The following is an 11432-nucleotide window of genomic DNA, read 5'->3' as shown; positions in this document are numbered from 1 at the left end:
TATTTGTAATATTTTTTTTATATCAAATATTTATACTTCTACTAGAGATAGTGAATGTAAAAGAGGTGCAACATTCGAAGCTATCTTTTTTATTCAACCCTTAAAAAATTATACTATTTTAATCACATGTAATATTATTCCAATTGTCTAATTCAAATTCTTAGTCCATTTCAGGACTATAAAATTTGAAATTTGAGCCGCTTGCATGGCTCTTTTCATATTTTTCCAACTATATTCTAAAACTAGTTAATCGATTTTAATTAATCTTTTTTAATTGTAGAATGTCATTACTCGGTGGTCCTACTCCTATTTTACCAGTAATCACTTTGAATTTTGCATATTCAAAATATCACGCAAAATAGATTGGCAAGTTCCAGCTTTCTTACAATTACTACAACTTACTTCAGTAATGCTAAAAACCATTTCAGCTTCAATTACAGTTGTGATGTCACCAAACAAGAGACCGTACTCCAGTACTTGTGTGATGTGGGAGTAGTGCACTAAAGTTTCGTGTAATAATTAGTGCTGAAAGCTCAAAAATACAAATCCGAGCGTCTTGGAGGCCATCAAGAATATATTTATAAGTTGGTTACATGAGATGATACAAGTAAATTCAATATTCTATAATTCGAGAATTTAGTCACTAGACTTGTTCTCGTGACAAGTTCTTGTGTCAATTTAGAACTAAGTCATAATCATCATTATCAACATATAATTGTTTTTTATTACCCTATAGTAAGTTTATTGATTACCTTATTCTATACGTGAGGTAAACTGTATGAACTGAGACAGGAAATAAAATTGCAAGCAAACCAACTCCTGGTCTCTCCAAAGCCTTGAGACACAAAACAAAAAAAAAGGAATAATAAATTAAATAACGGATAGAAAAAATGTTATTACTTAGGTTAAATTTAAGGTAAATTGTTTGAACTGAAAAGGGAAATAAGATAGCAGATTACCAATCACCTGGTTTTTCCAAAGCTATCGAGACACAAATCAAATGCAAAAGGAATAATAAGTTACATAACACGTAGCAATAATTGTTTTTATTGTAGAGGCTAGATCTGAGATAAATTGTTTGAATTGAGAAAGGAAATAAAATATCAAAAAAAACAACACCTGGTTTTTCTAAAGCCACTGATACAATAATCAAATAAAAACTGATTCATAAATTAAATATCGTATAGCAATAACTATTACTTACTTAGACTAGACCTGAGGTAAACTATTTGAATTGAGGAAGGAAACAAGCCAACAACTAGTTTTTTAAGCGATTGAGACACACAAAAATTAAAGGAATAATAAATTAAATCGCATAGCAATAATTTATTTATTACAATGTAAGAATTGCATGAACGTATGTTAAATAATGAACGGTATACTTGGTAGTTGTCTGGTTTTAGTAAATTGCTGGAAGTAGTGTACCGACAGCTTCTTTGTTCTGGGCCTTTCCGTAATGTTAAAATCTACTCGCCACAATCCGTACTTCGCTCTAAACAATAAAACATATTAGTTCACATTAAGGTAAATTCATTTATGAAAATAATAAGTGTTTAAAGCATGTTTTAAGGGATGTATTCCCACCTAAACCTATAAATAGTTCCAAGTTTACTTACGTATATCCGAAGTTCCACTCAAAATTATCCATCATCGACCAGGCTGTGTATCCAATAACATTGCAGCCATCAATTTGGATAGCTTTCAGCATTTCTTCTATGTAATTCTGTAAGGATACAGTGTTACTATAATTTCAAAATGCTAATTTTTTACGTTTAGATAAGAATACAAAAATATCGAAAATGTTTAAAATCCAATATACCTTTCAGTTAGATATCATACAAATTTCTTCCTATAGCTATGATTTTCTTAATAGAATTTCTTCAAGAACTATTTAGTTTATACGTTTACATCGAATTATTCCAAGTAAATATTGTTTATAAACATAGTTTCTAACCAAATCAAACCAAACCATGATTTTAAAAACGTCTTTATTTACTTATATCTAAGAACGTTTCAAGGTAATCTTTGAAATTTATACAGGTGTAATTAATATAGTAATCCAACCATCAGAGAGCCGTCATCATATCAATATCAGATATCTTACCCTCAATGACTAATAATAGTTATTTATTTAGATAGTTCATGATAAAAAGGAGACTCGAGGTATAGCTTTGTGCGAAAAACAGGCATTATGCAACAATTAGCTGAAATTAACTATGTGCAGTAGCTCTTTTTTTAGATTCAGGACTTTTAAAGACTAATTCAGAATTGATACGATTCGGCTGTAGTTCTTATAGCTTATTATTAGTAGTTTATACTGTGTTTGTTCTGAATTTAATATATTACGGTCGTGTAACATCGAAAAGTATAATAACTTGTTTCCCATGCTGTACAAATAACTGCTGTTTTTTATACTAAAGTTGGTCCATTAATTGGTTCTTTATCGTCACCTTATAAATAACTAAAACAATCAATTAGTGCGCAATTCAAGGTTTTTCAGTATGCTAAAGTTTTATATTAAAACAGCAAAGACACGTTTGTTTTTTATATGTTAACTTGACTGTATTATAAAGTTGAGTTATTATGTAGTAAATCAGTACAACCCCCCTCGATGTTTATAACAAATTTATGTATCTCTGTAAAAAAGAGGTACACACATTACAAGTCCAAGAAAACCACTTAATCGTGCAATTTTTGGCCTCAATGTTTGCGGACAGTATTACACTTAAATTATCTGGACTCATTGAATTAGGCTAAAATATTGAATCATTTCTTTGGGATTTTCCACCTCCAATAATTATCCCTCATTTTCCTTTTCTTGAAGAAGGGCTTTAAGGATACAGTAAGGAAATGAGAAACGCGACAGCTGTACAAAGCTGTTCCAAACTATTGTCTTTTTCATTCTTAAAAGCCTACTAGTGTATCATGCATGAAATTTTACAAAAATTATCAAAGTTATGCTATTGTTTCGTAGGACTTCATAATAATCAGTATACAAATTTGGTACTATATCATTTTTGTCAACTTAGTAGTAAATAAATTACTTATTTTTCTTCTACAAACTGTTATCATTCAAATAATATTCAGGAAATTTACTACTCGGTAACGATTAACTTAATTAGTGATAACTTTAATTGGTTAAATCTATATTTAAAACTTACGTGGTAATACTCTATCCTTGCAGTGTCGTTAAAAACGTTAGGATCATTGACACCATTTTCGGTGACGAAAACGGGCGGGTTTCCGTACTCGGTCCTGATCCGGTTCAGCTGACCTCTGAACCCCGACGGTAGGGACTGGACAGTAGACAATATCAAATACTTGATAATGTTCAATGTGATATGCAATTTTTTGTTGTACCAAATCAGGCTTACCTTCGTTTGCTGAATGGTTGAATCGGAATCTTGGTCTCTAATCGTCCCTCCACTATTTGGGGTCCCAGGGGTGATAAAGTATGTAAAATAGTGGTTCAAGCCGAAAAAGTCATAAGAACCTGTAATAGCCCATTATTACAACTCAATGAATTCTGTCCCAGGAGTTCTTACTGCAAGACTGAAAAACATCTAAAGGGTTGTTATTCTTGAGGATTTACATTTGAGGGAGATCCCCTTTACACATATCCTCTCCCAAACGTGAAGCACATGACTCCTATCGACGCCACCGTAATATTTAATGACACTGCAACATCATTAAATGGCACCTGTAGCATTCGTTACATAGGCACTTCAAAATTTATTTACTAAATATTGATGGGGGAAGATATTTTATAATTTAATTAGCCATGTCAAAATATAAGTAAAATAAACTGCTAATTGATAAATAATTTTAAAGTGACTTGAGAAAGTATTCTCCTGTATACCTCCCAGAACAAATATAACTAATTAGTTTTTAAACTGGATAAGTAAGTCATAGTATGAACTAATCAAAAAATTATGTAAAGGCATTTTGTGAAACTTGCGGAGATCTCTTCAACAACCACGTAATTTATATGTAGCATATCCACTCTTTGCATGTTACATCGTTGTTCAACCACTTCCTATTTCTACTTACTGCTAATCCAAAACCAAAAAAACTAACCAATACGAGTAATGCTCTTTTACTTATTTGGTCCCATCTTTCAAAGATGTATCTGTAAAATATAAATTCTAACAAATTTATAGATTTAATTTTTCAAATATAGCAATATTTTTAGCGCTGTTTCCAGTCACTGTGATACTTAAGTCTTAGACAATTATCTTTGTTATAATCCATAAATAAAAAAAATAAATAATTATGACATCATGCTATATTAGGCTACTTTAAATACTTTGTAACATATGTTTATAACGTTTCATGTGTAATGACTCTCTAGTTTACCTCTTATATACTGTATCTCCTCCGGGGTGAAAGGGGGTAGCCTCGAAGTGGCTCTCCCCTCGAGCTTGCTGTTGCGGTTGACTCGCTCCTGCACGACCTTGGGATAGTTCCCTTTCTTCGAGAACACTGGATTAGCGAACAGTCCAACCTGAGGAAACAACTAAAAATTAATACTTATTACCGTATTTCCACTGTTCAATACCCTTAAAGTAATACCTATGCCTTGTAACGTTAAATCTATAACACTGCTATCTTCTACAACATATCCTTAGTTTGTTTTTTAAAACTATTACAAATGTATGTGTTTATAAATTTATGAATATCTCATTTATATGAGGAAACCATTTATATTTAATAAATTACTCCTATTAGCGTACTCCCATATGATCACTCTTTCCTAATAATAAGGAAGGCTGTCAATTTTATATGAACATATATTCTTCAGTTGTTTTGATGCAACTATTTTGTATCTATGTGTTGATCTACATTTCTATGAGCGTGATTTTATCACAAAATGTAATGTGATTTTAATTTGGTATAACCCATTTTTTTGCATTGTCTTCAACAATTTTCCTTGCCACCAAGATCCATCTGGAGGAGCTGGTTTTGTAAGCTGTACTTAAATAAACTGAAATGTTCGGTACATTTTTCGTTTCATTAGTCATGCTTTCCATAAAAGCAAACGTATTTGTTTAACCTTAATTGTCTTCTAACATAACTATTTCTATAAGCATATGATTTTAAACTATAAACTGGTAAAAATTAATGATCCGTTGCTAGGTAAGTACGAGAGTACGAGATAATAATGATAGTATTTCCGTCGTTCGGTTTTAAGTTTATACGTAAAATCACTCAATCTTTAGTGCTTAATTTGAATTCATACTCACTTAATGTTGAGTACTTATTTGAAATGAGGACTGTCTTAATGTTACGTACTCTCTTGGTATGTTAGCTCTTTCATTGTTGAGTGCTTGTTTGGCATGAGAGCTCTCTTAGAGTAGAGTTCTTAGTTGGTATGTAAGCACTTTCACTGTTGAGTGCTTAATTGGTCTGAAGACTCCTTTAATGATGAATGCTCAGTTGGAATGTATACTCACTCAATTTGGAGTGCTTAGCTTGGCATGATAACTCTCTTAATGTTGAGTGCTCAGTTGGTATATAGTGCAGTCATTGAAGCGAAAAATACGGTCTTACCTCCGAATTTTTTTACTGTGAAGCGATTTTCATGAAATTTTGGAATTAGGCTCATCTTACCCTTCACTTCAAAATTGAAAATGATCTGAACTCCGCCTATTATTTTTAAGGGGTGTAAACAACCCCTTAATGGAAAAATTGAAATTGAGCCATTTTATCGCTAGAAAACATGTCTACTAGTAAATGGTGAAATTGTAAAGTGTTTTCTAAAACAATTATCTCATATTAAAATAATTTTAAACCCCTTGAAACTATTACAACCCTTGTAAACAACCCCTAAATTGAAAAAATCACAAACAAATACTTTGGTATGACATAAAAAGATGTAAGTATAGAGTAAGTAATATTTTATATTCTCTATAATAATCATCAAATTGTTAACCCCCTTTCAACCCTTGAAAACTACCCCTTAATAAAAAATTTAAAAACATTTTTTTTAAATGAAAAGGATTTAAATATTATTCCACACTCTCGAAAATGATTATCATATTCTTAAGCTTTTCTACCCTCAAAACTACCCCTAAATTAAAACAGTAAATATATATGATTACATATTTAAAAATAATTTAATTTAGATTAAAAATTGCCATTTATTGAATAAAATATTATATATACAAATTATATAAAATTCACTCAAATGTGTTATATATACATATAAGAACGTTGGTATGTATTCATGCCTACGTTTCCAAAATATATGAGCCATATTATGTGTATATATATATATATATATATATATATATATATATATACATTACAATAGTTTTGGGTCTCTATTATACTGCGTACTTTCACATTGCTCCAAATATTCACACTCCGAAATCTTCAGTTACTAAGTAGAAAAAAAATATGATAAGTTTCTGGACCATAACTCCTACAATTTTCATGCTATCACAATTTATAAAAAACCATTGTAAAGGTAAATTAAGAGAGCTACAACATACTTAATTTCAATATGTAGTAAAAAACCTTTTTCTAAAACGGTGAAGGGTTAAAGGGCTTAAGAGAGGCTGTGATTGCGCTGCCAAGCGCTCTTTAAAACGATCATATCTCCATCAATTTTCTGTTTGAAAGAAAAAACAAAAAAACCAAATTGTTTGTCAGAAAAATACCTACACTTTTCATCTTACACTTTTATACGTATACCCCAGGGTGGTTGCGGAGTTCAAATTATTTTCACTTTTGAAGTTAAGAGTAAGATGAACCTAATTCCAAAATTGTATGTAATTCGGTTCACAGTAAAAAAATTCGGAGCAATAATCCTTCAATGACTGCACTAATATAGGTACTTGCAATGTTGAGTGCTTAAGGGAATGCATATTTATTCAATGTTGAGTGCTTAGTTTACCTGGGGAAATGTCTGGAGACTGACCTCAAACTGAGTGTGTCTGTTTGCTGCGGCTCGATCTTCAGCAGAGTAGGAGTCTAAAGGTTCACTATACTGGGCAGACGTTGACATTCCAACCTTCCCTGTAACATCATATCAATACTAGGCATTTAGCCTGTACTGAAACTTTATGAATCCCAAGCAAAACGTCAGTTCTATACTTTCTTTATGAAGAAGTAGTCTATAAGCCACATTTTGTCATGCCATTGACAATTGTTTGTTAATCCGTAAATATGTTATCTGATTTAGATTTCCTCACTCTCCATTTAAGTCACTCTTTAAATTATGAAATCTATAATAAATGACTGCCTCTATAAACATAAATTTTTAGGAAAGATTAATTTATTCCGATTAAGAAAAATAATAGTTAAAATCTTAATTTTCAAACTAAATGAGCATTGTTAGAAATCGGACAATACGATAAAATAGGAATAATTATTATTTTTAATAGTTCGTTTTGTCCAGAAAGACAAATATCCATCAAAATCTTGATACCCTCACAAATACGCGTTTTTTGCCGAGGTAACTGGAGGTGGTTTTGGAGGTGGCATGGCTTTCAAATCAGCCTTGCCTCTTTGTTATAATTCTTTACAGATATCTTATGACTTATGTATTCCACTTTTATTGGTTATTATAATATGGGTATAGAATAGAAAGCTGTGTTTTAACTATTTTAGATAACCTTCCTTTTATTAGTAGAACAAGAATACTTTAAAAACTAAACTAACCGCGCTATTAAAATATGTCTTTTGAAATACACTTACAATTTTTAACACTATAAAGATTATTGCACTAGAGAGTTTTTGTATTTTGTTTAAATACGTTTAACCTACCAATCAGTGACAAAATTAACACCTCAAATACAAGATTTTTTTTATTTATAGCGAAACTAATACATTATTAACCTTTTTCAAAACTGATTTTTCCAAGTATTTTGAATAAATATTACAGGATAGAATAGTACACTGTACACGAAAAACCTTAATTTTTCTTCAACTGAAGAAGTATTTATTTTCAGAAAACCAACCATTTATACACTATAGTGTAGATGATACATAAGTTGTATTTAGTGCTTCTTCCTACCCCTTCTCATCTGTTGTTCAGTATGCTTCAGGCAATTGTGTGTGTCTGTTTATTGTAAATACTTAGACCCTAGGGAAGTTGAGGATTGTGTTCTCATCTGTTGTTCAGTATGCTTCAGGCAATTGTGTGTGTCTGTTTATTGTAAATACTTAGACCCTAGGGAAGTTAAGGACTGTGTTCTCATCTGTTGTTCAGTATGCTTCAGGCAATTGTGTGTGTCTGTTTATTGTAAATACTTAGACCCTAGGGAAGTTGAGGACTGTGTTCTCATCTGTTGTTCAGTATGCTTCAGGCAATTGTGTGTGTCTGTTTATTGTAAATACTTAGACCCTAGGGAAGTTGAGGACTGTGTTCTCATCTGTTGTTCAGTATGCTTCAGGCAATTGTGTGTGTCTGTTTATTGTAAATACTTAGACCCTAGGGAAGTTGAGGACTGTGTTCTCATCTGTTGTTCAGTATGCTTCAGGCAATTGTGTGTGTCTGTTTATTGTAAATACTTAGACCCTAGGGAAGTTGAGGACTGTGTTCTCATCTGTTGTTCAGTATGCTTCAGGCAATTGTGTGTGTCTGTTTATTGTAAATACTTAGACCCTAGGGAAGTTGAGGACTGTGTTCTCATTTGTTTCTACCAATAAATAGACTTTTTAACTAATTATTTCAATGCACAGTCTAGTGTACAATTTTATTACTGGTACTTACCAGTGTTTTTTTCCTAACCTGAAAATGGATGACATCTCGACACATCCTTTCACAGTTGTGTGATAATTTCACTCAGATTATGAATTAATACGTTTCATCAGTTTTCTGTATATTTAAATGGAATATCCTTATATTAAACAGTATATCGCAGAAAAATAGTTTGAATTTTCCTTTTATTCGACTTTTTGCACAGTATAGTGTAGATTTTATTATACTAGTAACAATAGTGATAATTCTTTTTTATGAGTGATTATTTATTTTCAAGGTTATAGTACAGTGATAATACGCTATAAAATATGTTTTGTTGATATAAAATTAATTTAGGTCTGAATTGATTCAAAAACTCCTATACACTGCAGTGTACAATGAATCTGAGGAGGATAAAAGACTAAAAAATTTACTTTTACAACAGCATTTTAAAACAAACATTGCTTATCTATTCGCTTAAGCAAATGGATAAAAAATATACAAGCTTTTGATGTAACTTAAGTGAAATATACGTGCTATTATCGTCAGCTATTTTATATTTTACTCATAATACCACAATATTGAACAACTTGAACAATCGTACAATGTGTAAAAATGGACTATTTTATCATTGCTTTTTCAGTAACATACTATATTTATAAGTGTAAACATAGGCTAAAATGTCTGGCATCAGGCAATTTGTGCAGTAACATCAAACTTTTCTTTTAAGTTCCCACTCGAAAACGCTGACAATTTGAAAGAAAGAAATGTTATGAAATTCTCCACTTGGTAATTCTAAACTGTGACAACAGTTACCAAATTATATTACATACCTTTCTGTGAGGGTTTGTAGGTAGCTTCGTAGAGGCGATACGCCTTGGCGTGGGCCCGCACCAAGTTATACGCCGCCTGGTAGACCGTAACTCCACTCAATGGTAGGCCTGGTGCATACAAGTCGGACTCTCCATAACCTTGCACGATCAGATCCATTTCGTTTATTGTAATCCACCACTTCACCTATTAAAGAATGTTACAATATTTAGAACCATTATTTGTCCAATCTTGCACAACAACGAGGCATTAACTCGCTGATCAATCATCTTCAGAAACTAGCTCCTGACGGCAAAATATCCAAGAAAGTATAGGGTCATAGTTGTTACGACAAAGCAATATTGTCGTAGCACACTAACGTGATGCTACCGAAAAAAAAACTAATTTCTCAATTGGCGAGAGGTTTATGTGTCAAATGTGCGCATGCGCGGTGGTACTTGTAGTACTTTTCAGTCTGACGTCAGCATGATGGAGATCGTACAGCAGAAACCTTAGTAGGCGTCGTGGTTAGAATTTTAAATCTTGGATTGTTTTAAATCTTAGGCGATCTTATAAAGAAAATTCATTAAAAAATAAAATCACTCATGTTGCAGCTGCTTCATGCTTTATCTGCAGCGGTTCTAGGATCATTGAATGTACTGTAAGAACACACGTCAAGTACATATAAGCTAGGATTTAGCGGGATTTAAGCAGCAGACAAGAGCCCTTGGGTTATTGTGGGCTGCAATGTTATGGTTAAAATTGACTTCAAATTCGAGTCTGTACCAAAACTTGTGGATGGGGCCATTCACTTGTTTGGCCAGATAACGATGTATGCGCGGTTATCAGCTGAAACTTCGTCTGTAATTGAAAACCTTACACTGATTCCCCATTCCTTATCCGTAACATGGTATTGTACTAGGTCGAGATGGGGCAGAATAAGGTGGATAGAGACATTTACTTCTATACTGACCGAAACACAGAAGTTCGTGCGAAATCCATCATTGGATCGCTTTGTTCGTTTTTTATCAGCAGCTTTTTGTACCTTTTGTACTTTTTAGCTGCTGATATTTAATTTTAAGAATGAAGATATTTTTTAAAAAGTTTTAGTTTTATGGAATTTGAGCAAAAAAACATACGATTTTAAATACTACTTACTTTGATTGTTTTAATTTAATTAACCATGCTCGCAGTTTGGCAGCTTAATTAGAAAATGTTTAACTTATTTATATTTTGGTACCGATAATACCACTTATCATTCATTCGGGAAGAGTGCTACATTTTGTATTTACTGTGCAATTTTAATAATTGAAACATCGTTGGTCATAATAATTATGTATCATATATTTTGCATAAAGGATAAGGTTATTCTGTAACACGAAACAAAAATGTCAAAAAATTTATCGTTTTTATCTATAATAGGTTTGTCATTATTATAAGTGTAGCATATGTTAAAACTGTGCCTATATTGCTCGAACGGTTACTTACCAAAACCTTATAATTTAAAATACATAACTAAGCATTCTAAGGCTTACATTTGTTATAATATTTTTTTTTTTTCATTCATATTTGTTCACCTTTTTTCCAGAGGTTTGCCATCCTGATTTAGAATTACTAGTATGTTTTCATTAAACTATTTACTGTGCTTATTATTTATTGTTTCATAGTAAAGAAATAGTTTAAAACAAACAATCCAAAGTGGATGTGAAACATCCGAAACCAAAAATATTTAACTAATAAGTGATTCAATATACACTTTTGTTTGTACTCACCTTTTCACCATACTCCTTGAAAACAAAGTTCGCGAAAGCGGTAAAATAATCCGCCATGGCACGGTTTGTCCAACCTCCTATTTCCTGCAATGGCTGAGGCAGATCCCAATGGTACAAGGTCACCTGGCAACAATTATTGTTAATACTGTCTTAAATTCAATTAT

At 31.9% G+C, this 11432-nt stretch overlaps 1 protein-coding gene across 1 annotated transcript in view; it reads right to left on the bottom strand.

Annotated features, from left to right (window-relative positions):
• Positions 1-1344: 1344 nt before the first annotated feature.
• LOC124355699 (lactase-phlorizin hydrolase-like) overlaps positions 1345-11432 on the bottom strand; it is a 51506-nt gene continuing 41418 nt past the window's right edge. Inside the window, exons 18-25 of the mRNA XM_046806858.1 lie at positions 11269-11391; positions 9520-9703; positions 6923-7020; positions 4357-4504; positions 3375-3493; positions 3162-3296; positions 1617-1723; positions 1345-1492 (exon numbers count right to left, since the gene is read on the bottom strand). Coding sequence (XP_046662814.1) covers positions 1363-1492; positions 1617-1723; positions 3162-3296; positions 3375-3493; positions 4357-4504; positions 6923-7020; positions 9520-9703; positions 11269-11391 — 1044 coding nt within the window. The 3' untranslated portion in view covers positions 1345-1362. The remainder of the gene's footprint in view (positions 1493-1616; positions 1724-3161; positions 3297-3374; positions 3494-4356; positions 4505-6922; positions 7021-9519; positions 9704-11268; positions 11392-11432) is intronic.

The sequence above is a fragment of the Homalodisca vitripennis genome, chromosome 2 (genome assembly GCF_021130785.1).
Source record: "Homalodisca vitripennis isolate AUS2020 chromosome 2, UT_GWSS_2.1, whole genome shotgun sequence".
NCBI classification, from domain to species: domain Eukaryota; kingdom Metazoa; phylum Arthropoda; class Insecta; order Hemiptera; family Cicadellidae; genus Homalodisca; species Homalodisca vitripennis.
This window is presented reverse-complemented; position numbering and strand designations above follow the sequence as displayed.